This window comes from Aethalodelphis obliquidens, unplaced genomic scaffold (genome assembly GCF_003676395.1).
Source record: "Aethalodelphis obliquidens isolate GAN/ISIS:26980383/991018 unplaced genomic scaffold, ASM367639v1 scaffold2, whole genome shotgun sequence".
NCBI classification, from domain to species: Eukaryota; Metazoa; Chordata; class Mammalia; order Artiodactyla; family Delphinidae; genus Aethalodelphis; species Aethalodelphis obliquidens.
In genome coordinates, this window is record NW_020837946.1 from 60,216,463 (window position 1) to 60,235,709 (window position 19,247).

Consider the following 19,247-nt stretch of genomic DNA (forward strand, 5'->3'; position numbering starts at 1 on the left):
TAGAGAAACCCCGCACAGAGCAACGAAGACCCAGCGCAGACAAATTAATTAATTAAATTTTAAAAAATTGTACACTTTAAATAAGTGGATTGTATGACATGTTAACTATATCTCAATAAAGCTGTTTATAAAAGCGTCTGAGCTAAGGGTAATGTTTTATGATTGAGTCATTTATTCATTCAATCCATATGTACTTAAATATCATCTTTATGCTTCTATGCAGCACTTCATATACATGTAATTATTAGGTAAACATTATATGACCGTGGCTTTAAGGTGGTAAAGTGAAATTCTGTCATGGCATCAGTTTGTTATGAAATTATGATCTATCAGGAATGTACATATAATAAAATCAACAGTAAACAAAATAACAAATGCAGATCTACAAAGAAAATCACCAAATAAACATAAGATTGTAATGTAATTAGTTACTTTATCTCATTCTTCAGTCTTTTCCATATTAATCTGGTCACACCATGGAGTTATACAAGCCACCCAGAAATCTGAAGGACATTCTGATTCCTCTCCTATGTGATGCCACCAGTGTTTTTTTCAGCAACTACAATAACCTCCTCACTTGTACTCCGCAGCTTTATAAAATGTAAAGTGGACTGACATAAACCTAAATTAAAACCATTCAAGTGTACCAACATAACTGTAATCTGTGTCTCAAAAAGAAAGATGAGAGAAAGAGACAGAAAGAATAGTTGAAGAAATAATGGCCAAATGCTTCCTAAATTTGATGAAAAACCTTTATCTATACATCCAGGAAGCTCAACAAACTTCAACTACGAAAAACACAAAGAGATCCACATCTAAATACATTATAATCAAACTGTCAAAAGCTAGAGACAAACAGAAAATCTTGAAAGCCGCAAGAGGAAACAACTCATCAGAAACCATGGAGGCCACAAATCAGTGGGGTGATATATTCAAAGTATTGAAAGAAAAATACTGTCCGTCAAGATTTCTATATCCAGCAAAATTATCCTTCTAAATGGAAGTGAAATAAGGACATTCCCAGAAAAGCAGACTGAAGAAATGTGTTGCTAGCAGACCTGCCTTTCAAGAAATACTGAGGAAGTTCTTTAGGCTAAAGAAACATGGTACCTCAAGTCCACAAGAAGAAATTGAGAACACCAATAGTTATGAAGATAAATATAAAAACTGGAATAAATATTTTTTTTTCTCTCAACTGGTTTAAAGGACAATTACATGAAAAAATAATTATAAAACCAATGTTTGGCTTACAAGATATAAAGAGGCAATATCAATTTACGTAACAATAATAGCACAAAGGAGGGGAGAGAGAATAACTGTGATGGAGCAATTCATTTTACTGAAATTAAATATTAATCTGAATAGACTGTTATAAATTAAGATGCATATTGTAATCCCCAGAGCAACCATTAAGCAAATAACTAAAAAAAAAAAAACTTCAATAAAAATGAATAACAAAAGGGAAAAAAAGAAAACAAATAGCAAAGTGGCAGGCATAATTTCAACCATAGCAATAATTACATTAAGTGTAAACATATTAAACACTCCTATCAAAAGGCAGAGATTGTTAGACTGAATAAAAAAGGATCCAACTATATGCTATCTTCAAGAGAAACATCATAGATTCAAAGACAGGCTGAAAGTCAAGGATGAAAAAAGATATACCATGCAAACAATATGAGGTCTGGAGTGACCATATTAGTATCAGGCAAAATAGAGTTTAAGACATTACCCACCCCACCCCACCCCCACACAAATTAGGAAAAAATAGTTTAAGACAAAAAGATTACAGGAGAAAAAAGGGCACATTTTATCACAAGTTAACTCATAAAGACAACATTAAAATTATAAACATATACACAACTAATAAGAAAACCCCAAAATACATGAAATAAAAGCTAACAGAATTAAAGGGAGAAACAGACAATTCAAAAATAGCTGGAAATGTCAACACTATCCTCTCAATAATGGATAGAACAGCTTGAACAGCTCTATCAACCAACTTGAACTGATACTTATATAACATTCCACCTAACAAGAGCAGAATACACACTCTTTTCAAGTACATGTGCAACATTCACCAGGATAGACTATATGTTGGGCAAAGGGTCTATAAACTATGGCGCAGTGGTCAAATCTCATCCATGGCCTGCTTTTGTATGACATGTAAACTAAGACTGGTTTCTAAATGGTTGTAAAAAACACAAAAAAACAAAAAACCAGTAAGACTGTGCAACAGAGAATTTATGTGGCTTGCAAAGCATAAAATATTTACAACCTAGTCCTTTAAAGAAAAAGTCTGTGGCCCCTACGTAGGCCATAAAACAAAACTCAATACATGAAAAATAACTGAAGTCATACAAAGCATGTTCTCTGACAATAATGGAATTAAATTAGATATCAACAACAGAAGGAAATACGGGAATCCACAATATTTGGAAATTAAACAACATGTTTCCAAACAACCCATGGGTCAAAATGAAATCACAACGGAAATTAGAAGATATTTTGAACTGAATGAAATGAAAGCACAATTTATGAAAATTTATGTGATCAGTAAAAGCAGTACTTGTATTTATATATAAATATATATTTAAGTATTATTTAAATGTCTATATTAGAAAAGGAGGACATCAAATCAATAACCTAAGTTTCAATCTTCACTAGAAAAAGAACAAATTAAACTCAAAGCAATAAGGATAATGAAAATTAAAGTGGAGATCAACGAAGTAGAAAACAAATAGAAATGTTTATGAAAATATAAGGGATCCTGTATAACAAAACAATTTTGAAAAAGAACACAGAGGACTTTCACTTCCCAATTTCAAAACTTAATATAAAGGTCGAGGCTCTGCTGCCACTGGAGCCAGGATGCCCAGAGGGCAAAAGGGAGACCACAAAGGCTGGGCTAGGCAGTGTTTGAGTCCCAAGGAGACCGACAAAGAGCTCCAAGCTGAAAAGCAGGCGACCAGGGAAGAAGAGGACCAAGGAAAGAAGGTAGAGATGGGGCTGCAGGTGACTCCAGAAAGAAGAAATCTCTAGCCTCAGAAGACAGTGAGGATGAAGCTGACCACCAGCAAAGGTGTAGGAGGGCTCATTAACATCAAGAACCCCAACCAGGTGGCACAGACAATCAGATCACGCAACTAGATCTAGATAGGCCAAAGGAGCTTTCAAGGAGAGAAGATGATGACATTGAGAAGAAAAAGCAGAAGAGCATTACATGAAAATGTATTTAGCGGGGGAAACGGAGCAGTCCAAGGCCACCTTGCCTGGCTGGTGATCGATCATTCAGAAAGAGCAGAAAGCAAGAGGGGCAGGAGGTTGCTAGGAAGAAAGAGGAAAGGAAAACAAATGATAATGCAACTCTGTCAGGAAATGAATGCAGTTGCTCACCCTGAACAAGTAAGCATGGCTTGTAGGAAGAAGCACCAGGCAACTGGGTCCCACTGCCAGGACCTCTGCCCTGTCTTGCCCGCCCTACACCCTGGCACCACTGTAGTAGCCCCTCACAGCTAGGAGCCTCTCACTGCATGGGGCTTCCTCTTCATTATCTTACATGTAAAATCATTTGGGGGAAAAGGAGGACTGTGCTTCGGTGAGGGAACAGCTGCTACCTTTGAGACAAAAAATGAAGACTCTATTTCTTCTGGAACCATTTGAATGTTTTTGTTGCTTTTAGAATCTGGAACCTTTTTGGGACGGGCGTTGTGTGTCTGAGAGGTGGGGTAAGAAGAGTTTCCACTGGTCACATAGATTGCACCTCCGGGGTGGCTGTACCAGGGTCAGCTGCTGATGAGTTTGCGACAACCAGCCCTAGTCTGTGTCGTCTGGGTGCTCACTCAGAGAGGGACTATCTTCTGGGAGCCTGTGCCTCTGGGTCCCTGAGGGTCGTGGCTCGTCCCAGGCCAGGCCCCTCTGACTGAGGCCTCTCCTCTCTGCTCCATTCCCACCCACCTGGCCAGGGCCAGTACCCATTTCTAACTCTACTCATCAATCATTTGAAGAAACGTCTGTTTATTCTACAGCAACCAGGCTGAACATGCTCCACAAATTCAACTTACATATTTAACAGGTTAAACTTGACATTATCATTAAGGCAAAACATACACACACGAAAAAAACTCATATATAAAGCTACAATAAAAAATCAAGACAGCATTCTGAATAAACAGCCTCTGTTTCTTCAAAAAAGAAAAAAAATCAAGACGGTATGGTACTGGTAGAAGGATAGACATAGATCATTAAAGAGTCCAGAAATAAATCTTTACATTTATGGGCAACTGATTTTCAACAAACATACGAAGGCAATTCAATAAGGGAAAGGATAGCCTTTTTAACAAACTGCTGGGAAAACTGGATGGCCATATGTAAAGAAGATTAATTTAGAAACTTACCTCACATAATGCACAAAAATTACCTCAAAATGGATCACAAACCTCAATACAAGAGACTGGGGATGGGGACTGACTGCAAATGGACAGGAGGGAATCTTTTTACGGTGACAGAAATATTCTAAAACAGGTTGTAAAACTAGGCAAGTGTACTAAGAATACTGAACTGTACACTTAAAATGCAAGAATTTAATGCTATGTATATCATACCTCAATAAAGCTGCTTTAATTAAATCTCTACTAAGTGACAAACTCTTAAGCAAGCATCTCTTTAAAAAAATGTTTTTAAGTGCTAATAGTGAGGCACATGCTTATTCAATATCAGTTTTTCTGGGGCTTCCCTGGTGGCGCAGTGGTTGAGAGTCCGCCTGCCGATGCAGGGGACACGGGTTCGTGCCCCGGTCTCGGAGGATCCCACATGCCGCGGAGCGGCTGGGCCCGTGAGCCATGGCCGCTGAGCCTGCACATCCGGAGCCTGTGCTCCGCAACGGGAGAGGCCACAACAGTGAGAGGCCCGCATACCGGGAAAAAAAAAAAAAAAATCAGTTTTTCCAAGTCCACCTCTTCTTGAACTGGTTTAGAAAAAATAACTGTGCTGCTAATATCAGTTTAAAATAAAATTTCGTATTAGTGAAAGCTTAAGTAACTTAAGTAACTTATATACCCCCAGAATTTTAGGAAAAAACACATCAAAGGTAAAAGAATTACAGTTGAGAAAAATCTAAAAAATCTCACTCCACAGTCTTATCTGAAATTTTCACATATATTAAAAAACTGTGCAAAAAAATTTCCACTTAGCTTTAAATAAGCCATTATAGACTAACAATATTTTGTTTGCAGCTTAATATAAGGGGCCAAGTCACCACTCAGTCTTCCAGCACTTTAACTAAAGGTGTCAGCCTGAAAATGAACCTAAAATGGTAACACCCATTAATCTGTGACATCCTTCACAGATGAGTGATGCATTTAAAAGATGAAATTTGCTTGGATATAAATCTATAGTGATACATGGGATCAAAACTTGAGTTTTTTCCCAAGTTAAATACATCATCTACCAACATAAATGCTCTTCTATCATTAAAAAAAAACCTTCATATTATAAAAAATTTATAGATAACACTCTAAAAAGCCATGTAACATATTCCAGTACTACAAGGAACGTTTAAAGGACAGATATAATTAGCTCTTAATATACAACTAATAGATTAATAATAGTGAGATATATTCTAGCCCAAGATCAATTTCTATTGCCAAATGCAACTCTCTTCATAATTCTGGAAGAAACAAATCACCAATTCTATATGTAAGGTCATACAACCGATATGTATTCAAACGCTGTATATCTTATGAATACTGACATCCTCAAAAGGAAGATGGCACATGATATAAAGAACTGTTTTCCAGTATTTTACTTTAAGTGCTTAAAAAAGGGAATTCCCTGGCAATCCAGTGGTTAGGACTCGGCTCTCTCACTGCCAGGGCCCGGGTTCGATCCCTGATTGGGGAACTAAGATCCTGCAACCCGAGAGGCGCGGCCAAAATAAAAAAGTGCTAAAAAAAAAAAAAATGGGTGGCAATTACACCACAACACCTATCTATCCTGTAACATAGGCCATTGCTGGTTAAGTTTTAATTTTTACTATATCTGGCTATATGTCAAGTAAGCAAAAGGCCATCTCAATATAAAGAATATCCTGGATTGCAAAGCGAAATTCAGAGCCTGATAAAGATCCAAAGAGTTTAAAAAATATACAAAATAATGGCGCTATAGGCAACTAAAACAACCAAAGAGTGGAAAATTCTGTACTTTTCTTTTTTTAAAGGACTGGGTATGGAAATTGAGGAGAAATATCTTAGAACAGCTGATAAGGCATATTTAGTAATTTAGAATGCTAAGAAATGTTAACACTGAAAATAAAGGCCAATACCCAGTTTTCAAATTCACAAGTCCTTTAGCATGTTTAGCATTTTCTCTTTAGAGACTTCAGTTTGCAATGAATAAAGGCTACCATTATTGATGACTCTTCACTGAGATTTAAGAAATAAAATTCTTTATCTGCTAATTGGTGCTAAGTATCAAGGACTTTATTGGTTGGAGTAGACAGAAGAAAGTGGTTAAGAGGCTTCACAGAAACAACCCCTGCTGGCACATTACCCACTAGAGAAGACAAAGACTACTTATGTGAACTCTTAAGTCTCTAGATTAAAATCACCAAAAAAGTCCCTTCATGTAGTACCAAGTCCAAGCTCTATAAGTAAACAGAAGCTAAACAATTTTGAGCTTAGCTAAAAAGAAGTGTTATTGTTTGTATTATGTTTCTATAATTTTGCAAGTCACTAAGCTAGTGAAGGTGTCACTTAAACAATTTATAAATTTTGATATAAACTAACTTTAGTAATTACTTCTGTATCTCCCAAGTTTCCAAATCATTTAACAGTAGCAGTAAAGTTAGATGAAAAGATACATCAATTTTATAAACTGTCTGCCAAATAAACTGAACAAATAAGTCATACCACACTTGCAACATATATATGCCTAAGATTTCCCATTATATATTCAATTCATTATCCTCAATTTGTTCAATTAATGAGAACCTCATACTCAGAGATGCAATCCAATCCCACAAAGGCTTATGATTTAAAATGTAACCTTAAGCCATTTTTAAACAGTTCCAAAAAGACCTCAGGAGACTGCTGCTATTTAAAATAAAATAGTTATTTCTGACAAAACCAAAATTAGTAAAGAAGAGATTTTTTAGAAAGGCTCTTTCAACAACAAATCAAAATTTACATACCTGTAATATCAAGAACAGAAGGAGATGCAATGTAATATCTATGAACTGTTTCAAGAAGTTGAGCACCATGGCCTTGACCTTGAAATGGAGTCAATATCAGCATCTGACTATAGTAAAGAAATTATATTAAAATATCACAACATGACTGGTTTACAAATTGCAAGTCACTATAGTAATATAAACACTTTAAAGTTTGTGTGATTTTTTTTTTCAATCCACCTTCAAGAATTCCAAAAATTATTGAGATACTCAAAACTGTAAACATTCAATCTTCCACGCTGTTTCAAAGGGAACAATGAAATAAATCAGTACATAGCCAATGAATAATGGTGATTTTTTTAAAACAAATCAACACTATTATAAAAAGTATTGGAAACTTCAGCAGTTCCTTCTTCTGAAATAAAAGACAAGGCACGTGTTATACTGCCAATTACCTTACACGTGGCCGGGTTTTGTCTGGGTACACATAGTAATTATAGACTGTCATGTAGCCTACGGTCGCAAAGAGTGTAGCTCCGTCCTTATTATACTTCTCAAATCTGCAGATAAAACAGAAAGCCAAGCAGGTCAATTACAGTCGCGCTCCCATGCAGTGTCCATTTTCTTTTCCATTCTCTGACTGAATTTTCAGTGTCAGCAAGCTACTCTGTGAGGGCCCAATGGGTACACCTGCTATGTTCTGAATATACAATTCACTTAATTGGTGTGCAGCAACTTGGATAAATCAGACCTCTTTACATCACTTCAGTGCACTTGCCTATTATAAAGATGAATAGGTGGCAAGTAAAAGAAAACACAGGCAAAGCTCGTTTTACTGTTTAAGCCTACATTCAGGGCCCTAACGGACAACAGCATTTTATTCAACTCTATTCTCAAGGTCTCCCAAAGCATAATGAAGGAAAACTCAAGCCTCATAAACAATAGATTTTCTTTCCTGGGAAAAATATCATTATACTGTCCTAATAATTGGGCCGCCACAATTAAAATGCTGGCTTTGTGGAGGTAATAAGGTCTACTGTTGCTTTAGAACTGTACTTACACTAGAAAGTAGTGCCATCTTTCATCATCCACGTCAATAAAGCTAGCAGTTTCAATAAACCACATCAAAAAGGTCTGAAGCCTTTCATGATATTCTCGAAAGCCTCTACATGTCATGTCAGCCTAGGGAAAAAGCCAGGAAAAGTCAGGTGAAACTCATCACAGAGGTAAGTGAAAGTCTGTAGAACACAAAACTATTCTGTGGGAAAATGTTTAGAAGTCTCAGACTAAGATGTGTACACAGACACACATACAAAACAGATCTTTGTTTTTAATGCTGACAAAGACTTGTTTCCTGAAGTTACAATAAATCACGGAAAAAACCATCAAAACAGGATACAGGTTCCAGGCAAATGAGGTACTTTCACCCAGGGAATATTTAGATTTATCTTTACCTTATAAATCTGAAAGGTAAAGTTTTCTCCTCCTGTTGGACTGAGAACAGAGTATGTATGAAGTAAGGTTCCAAATGGCTTGAAATCAACTTCTTTTTCCAGCAAGGAAAGAAAATCATTCGTGTTTGTGCAAAATCCAGGTGGAATGATTTGTCTAATTTTGCCCTCAACATCATCTGCCTAAGGAATGGAGATTAAAGGACACACAAAAATTAATAAATTTGACTTAGTTGAACATGCTTAGTTTTTCTTAGTTTTTCTTCAATTCACTGTTAAACTGAAGGTACAAACACACGGCGAACTGGGAAAGGATGAGTTTCATGTGTACAGGATGCTGCCACAAAAATGTCAGATGAACACAAGTACAACACAAATAAAAAAGAGGAGGTGGGTAGCCTGAAATCAACTACAAGAATGAGGGCAATGCTATAGAAATTTCTAACATCATGTAGAAAATGCTATGTCCCTTCAAGACAATTTAAACTGGCCAAAACAAAAGGCTGCTTATTATTTTACACAGCTGCTTATTATGTTACATGTGTCAAGGAGAGTATATTATCCAAGACATGAAAGGATCACCAGCAGTAGTGAGGTGAGGCTAGGGTCTGACCAAACAAATGGCAACCTCACAATAAGCAAGTAGGTCATAACTCCCTCATACACGAAACTCAAAATTAAGATCACTTAAAAAATATACCCACTTAGGAAATACATAAATTATATGAATGGATATATTATCCACTCATCCTATAATGTGGCACAATTTTTATAGAGTTGGATTTGTGACAGTAAAAAAAGGCAAGCCTGGACAACAAAATTAAACTCAGAGATTAAAATTATCCTTGTTAAATAACCTCAATGAATGTTAAACTATCAGCTGAGCAGACTTCATAATCCTTTACAAAACCCCAAAGACCACTTGATTGAATACATTTACTACTTCTCTTTAACCATGAATATTTGATGAAGTCTTACAATAAAGTATTACTGCTTCTCACCAGGCAATAAAACTTAATGAATTGGTCTCAACTTAACAAAACCTTATCCCTCAATACAGTCCCTAAAAGCCTGACATTACATTCAACAAAATGAGCTTGCATTCTATTCAAACTTTTTCCTGAACAATGAGGCCAGGTTTTTACTTAATGGAGTTTGCCGTGAGTTCAGCTGTAATGTTTGTATTGTATCTATTTCCACAAGGACTGACACAAGAACACTTTGTGTTAACTTACTAAGCAGCTCTTTCATACCGTTTACATGCATGATGGGTATTAGTTCTAAACCAAGACCCTTGCTACTTAGCATTCAAAACAGGGAAATTAAGATGCTTAGGACAAAATACACTACAAAAGGCTAATACAACATGCTACTAATTCCTGTCCTTTCAAACATCTTTTAACTAAGCAGAAGCAATGCACCTGCAGATGAATAGCACTTTATTATCATTCAGTTACATTTTCGGATAGAGAACGAAGGATGGAATTTATCACAAACAAGTTTTATTTTCAATGCTCTGGTACTACCAACATTTATATATAACTTGTTTATAGCTATAAAAAAAAGCTATTATTTAAAAATATAGCTCTTCGACATTTTGCCCAACAGCTTATTTCTAATATGTGCACCAGTCCTTACAATCCATTCACCCTCAGGATCAAATAAACTGCATTTGACAGAACCACTTTTGCTTATTTTTAAAGTACTATTTGATAAATTATTTTTCCTTGATACTGCTATTTAATGTGAAGAGACCATCTTAAACATATTTTATAGAATTTGTACAAATTCAATAATTACAAGAGGAAAGTGTAATAATAAGGGATAGGTTTAATAGGTCTGTTGTGTGGCAATTAAAATCCAAAGTAGCGATGGGTAAAGTAGTATTAATTCAAGTTTTAAAAAGTCAAGAAACACTACTTTTAAATAAAGAGGTTTACAATCTATCAATTTAAAAGAAAACACTTCAAGGCATGTACAGTGTATATAATTTTAACTTTAAAAACTTTCCCTGTGTCCTGTCTTCTCAACAAGGCATTGCAAAGCACGATCAAATAACTTCACATATCAGGCACCAAATGTACTTCAAAGATTTCTCAGAAACTCTAAGTTTCAAGTAGCAGTTCAGATAGCAGATAAAGCAGCCAAAGATTTGAGCTCAACGAAGTTGAAAGAGAGTTAATGTTTAACTTTCAGCCTTCAGAGGATACCTATTTATTGTAATAAATATCTTCAAATACATATTTTGCTCTGGGCAAGTTTACACATTAAGAACTTTTACAGGGGAATAAAAGGCCAAGTTTAAAAACAAGGAATCTGTTACATATAATACATTAGAGAAAATGTATATGTATTACATAAAATACGTAACATAAAACCAAACAGCTCTTCAAACCCAGAATTCAGAACTTTGCACCACTAAAGGAAAAATGCCTGCGTTTCTCTATTAAATGGATTCTGCTTTAAGAAAAAAAAAATCCTATAACTGTCATGTCTTACAGATCTGTACTCTTTTCTAAAATAAATATATTTTAGTTCAGTTAAATATTCATTTTTCATATTGGATTACTGGCCAGACAATACAATTACCACTAGAGAAAACCCCCATATACTCATTTTCAATTTAATGTAGAATTAAAGATTAACTGAAACCTTTTAGTTCCAATGCTTGTGGCTAAACGTTTAGATTCTGTTTCTGAAGATCCCTGAAAAATTCCCTATCTTCAAGAATATTCTAAACTTTAAGTAAAATTATGTAAAAATACAGTTCTAGAAAGAATAAGAAATTAAGCTGACTAGATCAAGAATCTAGAATACAACCTGATATATTTAATAAGGATATGCCTTACAAATGTTTTCCTAACCCTTGGCAATATCTTTTTAATAAGGAAAGCATAAAAGTAACTCTTCTATTCAGGTCTTCTCTTAGGTGACTCAAGATGAAATATTTTAGATTGTATACTTTCTGACTATGGTCATCTCAATTTCCAATGTTCTGTACTTTGTTACACATGAGATGTTTCCATGAAGCAATTTTTACTATCCTTCATCACTGCATAAAGCAATGTACCTGAGACTAACTGGTAGTCTGCTGTAATACAAATATGTTAACACTTGTACACGTGTACTTATCACATTCGAAAACCAAATTACCTCTTTAGTGTCTTATCTTAAACAGCAGCATTTGTCTAAATTTGTCTGTGGTGCTTTATTTTTGAAATAGCAACTTTAGAGGCATGTTAAATAGTAGTACATGCTATCATTTACTTGGCTGAAGTGGTGAAGACTTAACATTAACTATAATTCTAAGAATATGCTATAAAACAAGCAAAAAAACTCCATATCTACATAATTTGCTCAAGATATGCTACAAAAACAAGCAAAAACACTCCGTATCTACATAACGTGCTCAATCTTACATTCTCTGACAATATTTAAGCTGTAGAAATTTCCATTTTGTTAGAGGAGTAGAGAAAAAGCGTGAATATTTCAACTACTGGAAAAACAAAGGTCGCATTATGTTAATTTATACTGCATTAGTGTTTTGCAACCTAAACTCACAACAAAGTTCCAAGATAAAAATCTAAATACATAATTTTAAAGCTTTTTATGATACTTCATATAAAATTACTCATTAAGAATGCTGACACCATTATCAAAAAAAGAATATAGTGGAATATACTGAAATATTATTAGTCTACCAAAGAGTTATTTTTTTGCTTCAAGATTAAATTTTTATAAGTACACAGGATTTTTCTATTTAAAAAGCCCTAAGGAATCCAGAAAATTTAAAAAATCTGCTCTCATCTACTCTCAAACTCAATCCATATTAATGAGAGACAAGGATAAAACAGATGACTGAAATTCACAGATAATACAAACCTTATCCACGTACTTCAACTTTCTCCAACAAAACTTTCCCTAAAATGTTAGCAGTTAGCAAGACTGAACAATCTTAGTTACACACCCTTCCACTAAAAAGCAATGAAATTACCTCAAGAGAGGGCAGGAGGTATTGATAAAGGCAAAGATCAGGGACAACCATAAGATGACCAAACCAACAGTGTCTGAATAATCAAGTTTATTGTATCGCAAAATTCAAAATAATTATGTTGTCTTTAAAGAGGATGGCTAGTGGAGATGTTTTACAGGCATCTTAATTGTAACTAAAAAATTTCAGGTGACACTGGAGAGCATGTAAAAGAAAAAGAATGGATGATGAAAGACTAATGTAATGGCAAAATTTTAACAAGCAAATAACTTCTAAGCAGATTTGCTGTGGTTTCTGACCACCTAAAAGGCTATATTTTTCATATGCAAAAATAATGCCACAGAGCAGAGTCTGCAAAAGCTCAATTATGATATATTATGTAATAACCTCAAAACAATACATCTAAAACAAAAATCTTGGGCTTTTTCCACTTAAATCTACTTTTCCTATCTTCCCCATCTCAGTGAATAGTACCACTACTGCTTAAGCAATGGGATCCTCCTCGTTCCTCTTTCCCTCATCAATCACATTTAATTCAACAGCAAATGCTACTGGCTCTACCTCCAAAGATATCCTTAACCAGACAACTAAATGCAGTGTGGCCTATAACACTGCAACATTCTGGTCTCCCTTCTTTCACTCTTGCCCCCTACAGTGTGTTCTCTGCACAGCAGCCAGAATCATCTTTTAAAAATATAAACCCTATCATATAACCCCCACCTACTTAAAACCTCCAAAGGCTATCAACTACTCTTACTCCGTATGACCTAGTTTCGCCAACCCCCTTCAACCATCTCCTACCTTTCTCTCCATCACCACAACGACTTAACAACAGTGATCTTTCTGGACAACAAAAATGCCAAGAATGTTCTCATTTCAGGGCCTCTGCATACATTGATCCCTTCAGATTATTACATGGCTGTCTCCTCTTCATTCAGAAACCAGCAAAATGTTTCTTCATACATTAACGTATTTTCATACATATTAATTTGTTTATTTAATATTTGTTCACTGACTGCTCCTCTTGGCAAGAAGGTAAGCTTCATGAGAGCAGTGACTTTGCTTTGTTTGCCACTAGATTCCTGGCATCAAGAACACAGAAGGCATTGTGAAATGAACATTCGCACTGCAAACTGAGAAGAGGCAAGCCCATTCCTCCCACATCTGCTACCCATTCTTTTTGTATAAGGGGAAAAAGAGGTCTCTGCTTGAGCATGTAATTTAAATAAGTGATCTTCGACCATGAAGCAAATAAATAGTCCTACAAAAAGGCATTATAAAAGATGGATTTCTTACTCCTAACACAGTACTTCTAAATGGAGAAAGCTGGTTTTCAAGAATGGAACAATTAGAAGTCAATGCAAATACATAGCTATTTTCACTGCACATAATATTTGAAAGATTCATCAATAACTAAGTCAATTGTTCCTTTGGAAGAAATTCAGCACTGCCAGCCGAAACTTAAAAAAAAAAACAAACAAAAAACCCCAAACCAGCAAACCCCTCAAACAAAAGTGAATTTTGTATAACACAAGGAAAAAAACCCACCACTGCATTTTTTTTTTTTTTTTTTTTTTTGCGGTACATGGGCCTCTCACTGTGTGGCATCTCCTGTTGTGGAGCACAGGCTCCGGACGCGCAGGCTCAGCGGCCATGGCTCACGGGCCCAGCCGCTCCGCGGCATGTGGGATCTTCCTGGACCCGGGCACGAACCCGCGTCCCCTGCATCGGCAGGCAGACTCTCAACCACTGCGCCACCAGGGAAGCCCCCACCACTGCATTTTTAAAGAGTATCTAGCCGGGCTTGAAAGTTTAACAATCTAATAAGAAATATTTGATTATAAAAAGCTCCATTTTACTAAGTCTGTGTTAAATGCTAGTTTATCTAAGATTAAATCTTTTCAAGTATCAAATCACCACAACTACAGTATTATTCAGAATCACTTTTATATCTGCAAATTTTCAAAAATTTCCAAGGGACACAAACCACTGAATAAAACAAATGTTAAGTGCAGTTACATATTATTTATCTGACAAGCTTAGGCATCTCAAACAGAGTGGGATGGGAACAAAAAAAAGTAAGTGCTCAAAGTATTTCTGACACTGAAGTTTGAATAACGGATATAAGAGACTATTTTAGACCTCTTTATGCTATATATGATTCATGTTACAATTCCATTAAGTTTACTAATATGGTATTTTTTACCCATAAGGGGACTGTTTGCAAGCGGAAAGTCCCTCACACCAGCAGTAAATTGAGATCTAACAGCATAAAAGTATGGAAGCAGGCAAAAATAAATCCACATTGTAAAAAACAGAAATAAAAACTAATAAGCACAAGCGCCTGGGCCCATTTAGAACAGGTCATAAACAGTTCTATAATCACATCTTTTAAGAGGGTATTACTATATATTATGCATACTACGACTAAGTGATTCTTTCCCATGTACAATATGAATCATTTATTGATACTAGTTGTGGGACTTTGGGCAAGTCCTTTACAATAAAAGAAAACCAAACAATAATAATAAGGGGGCAAATCAACAAATGCAAGTAATGAGAGAAGGTTTTACAATAAAAGGGTGGGGCACAAGGTTGGCAAAAGGCTTAAGTCAGAAATTTAAAGTTAGTTAAAGCCTTGAAAAAGTTGGCTTCAATATCTTTAAACAGGAATGCCCAGGAACAGAACAAGTCTAAAATATATAATTTTTTGGGACTTCCCTGGTGGCGCAGTGTTTAAGAATCCGCCTGCCAATGCAGGGGACACGGGTTCTAGCCCTGATCTGGGAAGATTCCACATGCCGTGGAGCATCTAAGCCCGTGCGCCACAACTACTGAGCCTGTGCTCTAGAGCCTGTGCTCCGCAACAAGAGAAGCCACCGCAGTGAAGAGTGGCCCGCGCTCGCCTCAACTAGAGAAAGCCCACATGCAGCAACCAAGACCCAAGGCAGCCAAAAAAAGGGAGAAAATGGTAGGAAGAAATAAGTCACCAGTACCAAACAATTTCAAAATCCAGCTAATTTAATCCATATTCCATTAGACCTGGGAATACTGTGGCCTGTGGGTCCATCCTCTGAGCCTGAAGCTCCACCTTCAAAATTGTTCTTCCTTTTTCTTGAAAGGTAGCACATGTTTGCAGCTGAATAGTGTTATCAGCCTGTTTCCTGCCTATAGAACTTTAGAAGTCCATTAGCCTTCCCTCATTCTGTCAGTCCAAACTGGCCGTGTTTCTGCTGATATAACACTCGCGAAAAACCTTGTGGGTAATCTGTGTATACCATGAAGGTTCATGTCAATAGACAAGGCAGTCCTCCACAGATGTTCCCTGAATTCATATCATAGAATTCAATCCCTATTCCTGGCTTTGTTGAGATTACTGAGAACAGTGAGTCACGTGCCTATCTCTTCAGCAAAACAAGATTACTTAGCCATACTCTTGGCTTTCTCCCCACAGCACACTTGCCTGATAATGAATCTTCTAATTTTAGTGTCTTCAGAACAGGCTGAGAATCTCCGAAATCATCAAGTCCTAGATCTTTTTTGCTTAACAGTTCTTCCCTCAATTTCTCTCTTTCCTCTCACATTTTACGAAAAGCAGGAAACCAGGCCAAAGCTTCAATACTTTGTTTGGAAAACTACTCAGCTAAGTATTCAAGTTTATTGCTTACAAGTTCTCCTTTCCACATTAATGCAGGACACAATTCAGCCAGGCTTTCTGGCATTATACAAAAAAGATCTCCTTTACTCCAGTTGCCAATAACATGTTCCTCATTTCCTTCTGGGCCCTCACCAGAGGCACCTTTTACTGGACTGTTACTAGTACTAGAAGGCATTCCTATTTCTATCAACATTCTCTTTTATAATCATATAGTATGTATTCTCTAAGATGATAAAAAAGTTTTCTCTCCCATGGTCCTAACTTTGCTCTGAGTCCTCACCAGCAGTGCCTTTAACATCCATATTTCTACCAACAGTTTGTTCAAGGCAAACTTGCTTTTTCTATCATGTGTCTCAAAATTCTTCCAGTTTCTACCTATTACACATTTCTAAAGACATTTCTACAGTTTTAGTTGTTACAGTAGTATCCCACTCCCTGGTACAAAAATCTGTATTAGTTTCCTATGGCTGCTGTACTAAATTATCACAAACATGGAGGCTTAAAACAACAGAAACGTATTCTCTCACAGTCTAGAGGCAAAATCTAAAATCAATATCACTGAGCTGAAATCAGGGTGTCATCAGGGCCACACTCCCTCCAGAGGCTCTGAAGGAGAATCTGTTCTTTGCCTCTTCCAATTCCTGGTGGCTACTAGTGTTCTCTGGCTTGTGGCCACATTACTCAGCCTCTGTGGTCATGCTGCCTTTGGTGGGGCCATAATTCAGCCTGCCACAGGTGCATACGCTTCATACTCTCTGCCTTTACCCTCTTTTGGTTCATTTGCTTCAAATAGTTTTATAATGTAATCAGCTTAATTATCCATGTTCATAAAGGAATATATATTAGGAAATTTGGGATTAGAAATATGGCAAGAGAAATTTTAATAAGAAAATTGTACATGAAGTAAATGCAGAAAATTTAGCTAGTTCCCTCCATCTTAACTTTGGGGAAAATAAGTACTTTTAATGTTCAAAATAAAAAACTAAAGTTGGTAAATAAAATGCAACTCTGATCAAGTGAAGAGTTTTTTTTGTTTTGTTTTGTTTTGTTTTTGCGGTATGCGGGCCTCTCACTGCTGTGGCCTCTCCCGTTGCGGAGCACAGGCTCCGGACGCGCAGGCTCAGCAGCCATGGCTCACGGGCCTAGCCGCTCCATGGCACATGGGATCCTCCTGGACCGGGACACGAACCTGTGTCCCCTGCATCGGCAGGCGGACTCTCAACCACTGTGCCACCAGGGAAGCCCAAGTGAAGGTTTTTATGGAAAAGGTCCACTCAGGAAACAGATCAGGCTAAGGATCATGATCACAGCGTTAACTGGAATGACAGGCAGACAATCATCTCCATGACTAAATATTAAATATGTGGTTTTAAAGCTGCTATATAACAGATTCTCTCCTCCCTCAAACCTTTACATCTTATAATCTGTTTTATACTCAATTGGAAAACAGTTAAAAATAAATTTATTTCTGTTCTTACCTCTACACAGTCAAAGTTCTCATCAACTTTAGATGCATATTCAACACGGAACATTGTTGACAGGCTACCAGCAATATAATATAACAAGATCTTCAGACCCTTGTAACCAAAAGCAGTTTCACTAAAAGGGGAAAAACAGCAGTAATCTAAGACCCGAAAATGAATCTTTACAAAGTCATGACAAAGTATTAACCCTACATATAAACAAGTTTAACTTCATGGGTAGTTTCGAGATTTTAAACTATACTTATTAAAAACAAATACACAAACGAACCATACTGAATGAAACTGGGCCTCCGCTTTCCTCATTTATAAAGTGAGAGAATAATAACACCTACCTCAAGGATGTTTTATGGGTTAAATGAACAAGTTAATACATGTAAACTGTGTATAATATTGACTGTCACATTGTACAAGTATACTACAGCTACTGTTGCTGCTCTTACTGTTGCTACTACTAGGAGGTATTTCAAATCAGAGACAAGCAATGTCAAATTGATTCCTGGCTAGGCAAGCGGCTAAGATGTAGCCTTAGCCCAGTGCTTCCAACTTACCACTTGCATCCATCACCAACATCCAGAGCTGTTGAAAGTGGTGAGTGATAGTACCTGTCTGATCACACCCCACTTATGAACTCAGAAAGCAGATCTGGAGCTGCTGCTATTTTTTTCCAACCTTGCTCCCCGCTACCCATCTACGCCTTGCTATTCCCTTTTTCAGCTTAAAAAAAAGTCTTCTGGGACTTCCCTGGCGGTCCAGTGATTAAGAATCCGCGCTCCCAATGCAGGGGGCATGGGTTCGATCCTTGGTAGGCAGAGATCCTGCACACTGGCCAAAAAAACAATCCAGAATAGGTAAATTTATAAAGACAGAAAGTAGATTAGTGGCTACCCAGGGCTAGGGAGGGTAGGGGAAAGAGGGAACAACTGCTAATTGGTCACAATGGGAATTTTGGTGGGAGTGATGAAAATTGGCAGTGGTGATGATTGCGTAACTCTCAATATGCTAAAACCCATGGAACTTTACACTTTAAAAAGCTGAATTGTAGGGCTTCTCTGGTGGCGCAGTGGTTGAGTCCTCCTGCCGATGCAGGGGACGCGGGTTCGTGCCCCGGTCCGGGAAGATCCCACATGCCGCGGAGCAGCTGGGCCCGTGAACCATGGCCACTGAGCCTGCGCGTCCGGAGCCTGTGCTCCGCAACGGGAGAGGCCACAACAGTGAGAGGCCCGCGTACCAAAAAAAAAAAAAAAAGCCTGAATTGTATGATAGACGTTTTTTTTTTTTTTTGGCGGTACACGGGCCTCTCCCGTTGCGGAGCACAGGCTCCGGACGCGCAGGCTCAGTGGCCATGGTTCACGGGCCCAGCTGCTCCGCGGCATGTGGGATCTTCCCGGACCGGGGCACGAACCCGCGTCCCCTGCATCGGCAGGAGGACTCAACCACTGCGCCACCAGGGAAGCCCAGAGGGTTTTTTTTGAAGGTGAATACTGAAAGAGTGGTT

The 19,247-nt window shown here is 37.2% G+C and overlaps 1 protein-coding gene and 1 pseudogene across 2 annotated transcripts in view; one reads left to right on the top strand and one right to left on the bottom strand.

Annotated features, from left to right (window-relative positions):
- HAT1 (histone acetyltransferase 1) overlaps positions 1 to 19,247 on the bottom strand; it is a 51,189-nt gene that overhangs the window by 12,446 nt on the left and 19,496 nt on the right. For both annotated transcript variants that reach the window (XM_027128268.1, XM_027128272.1), the window contains exons 4-8: positions 17,747 to 17,867; positions 8,623 to 8,802; positions 8,229 to 8,350; positions 7,624 to 7,728; positions 7,190 to 7,296 (exon numbers count right to left, since the gene is read on the bottom strand). In XM_027128268.1, the coding sequence (XP_026984069.1) occupies positions 7,190 to 7,296; positions 7,624 to 7,728; positions 8,229 to 8,350; positions 8,623 to 8,802; positions 17,747 to 17,867 (635 nt within the window). The remainder of the gene's footprint in view (positions 1 to 7,189; positions 7,297 to 7,623; positions 7,729 to 8,228; positions 8,351 to 8,622; positions 8,803 to 17,746; positions 17,868 to 19,247) is intronic.
- On the top strand, positions 1,371 to 3,981 carry LOC113631707 (28 kDa heat- and acid-stable phosphoprotein pseudogene; annotated as a pseudogene).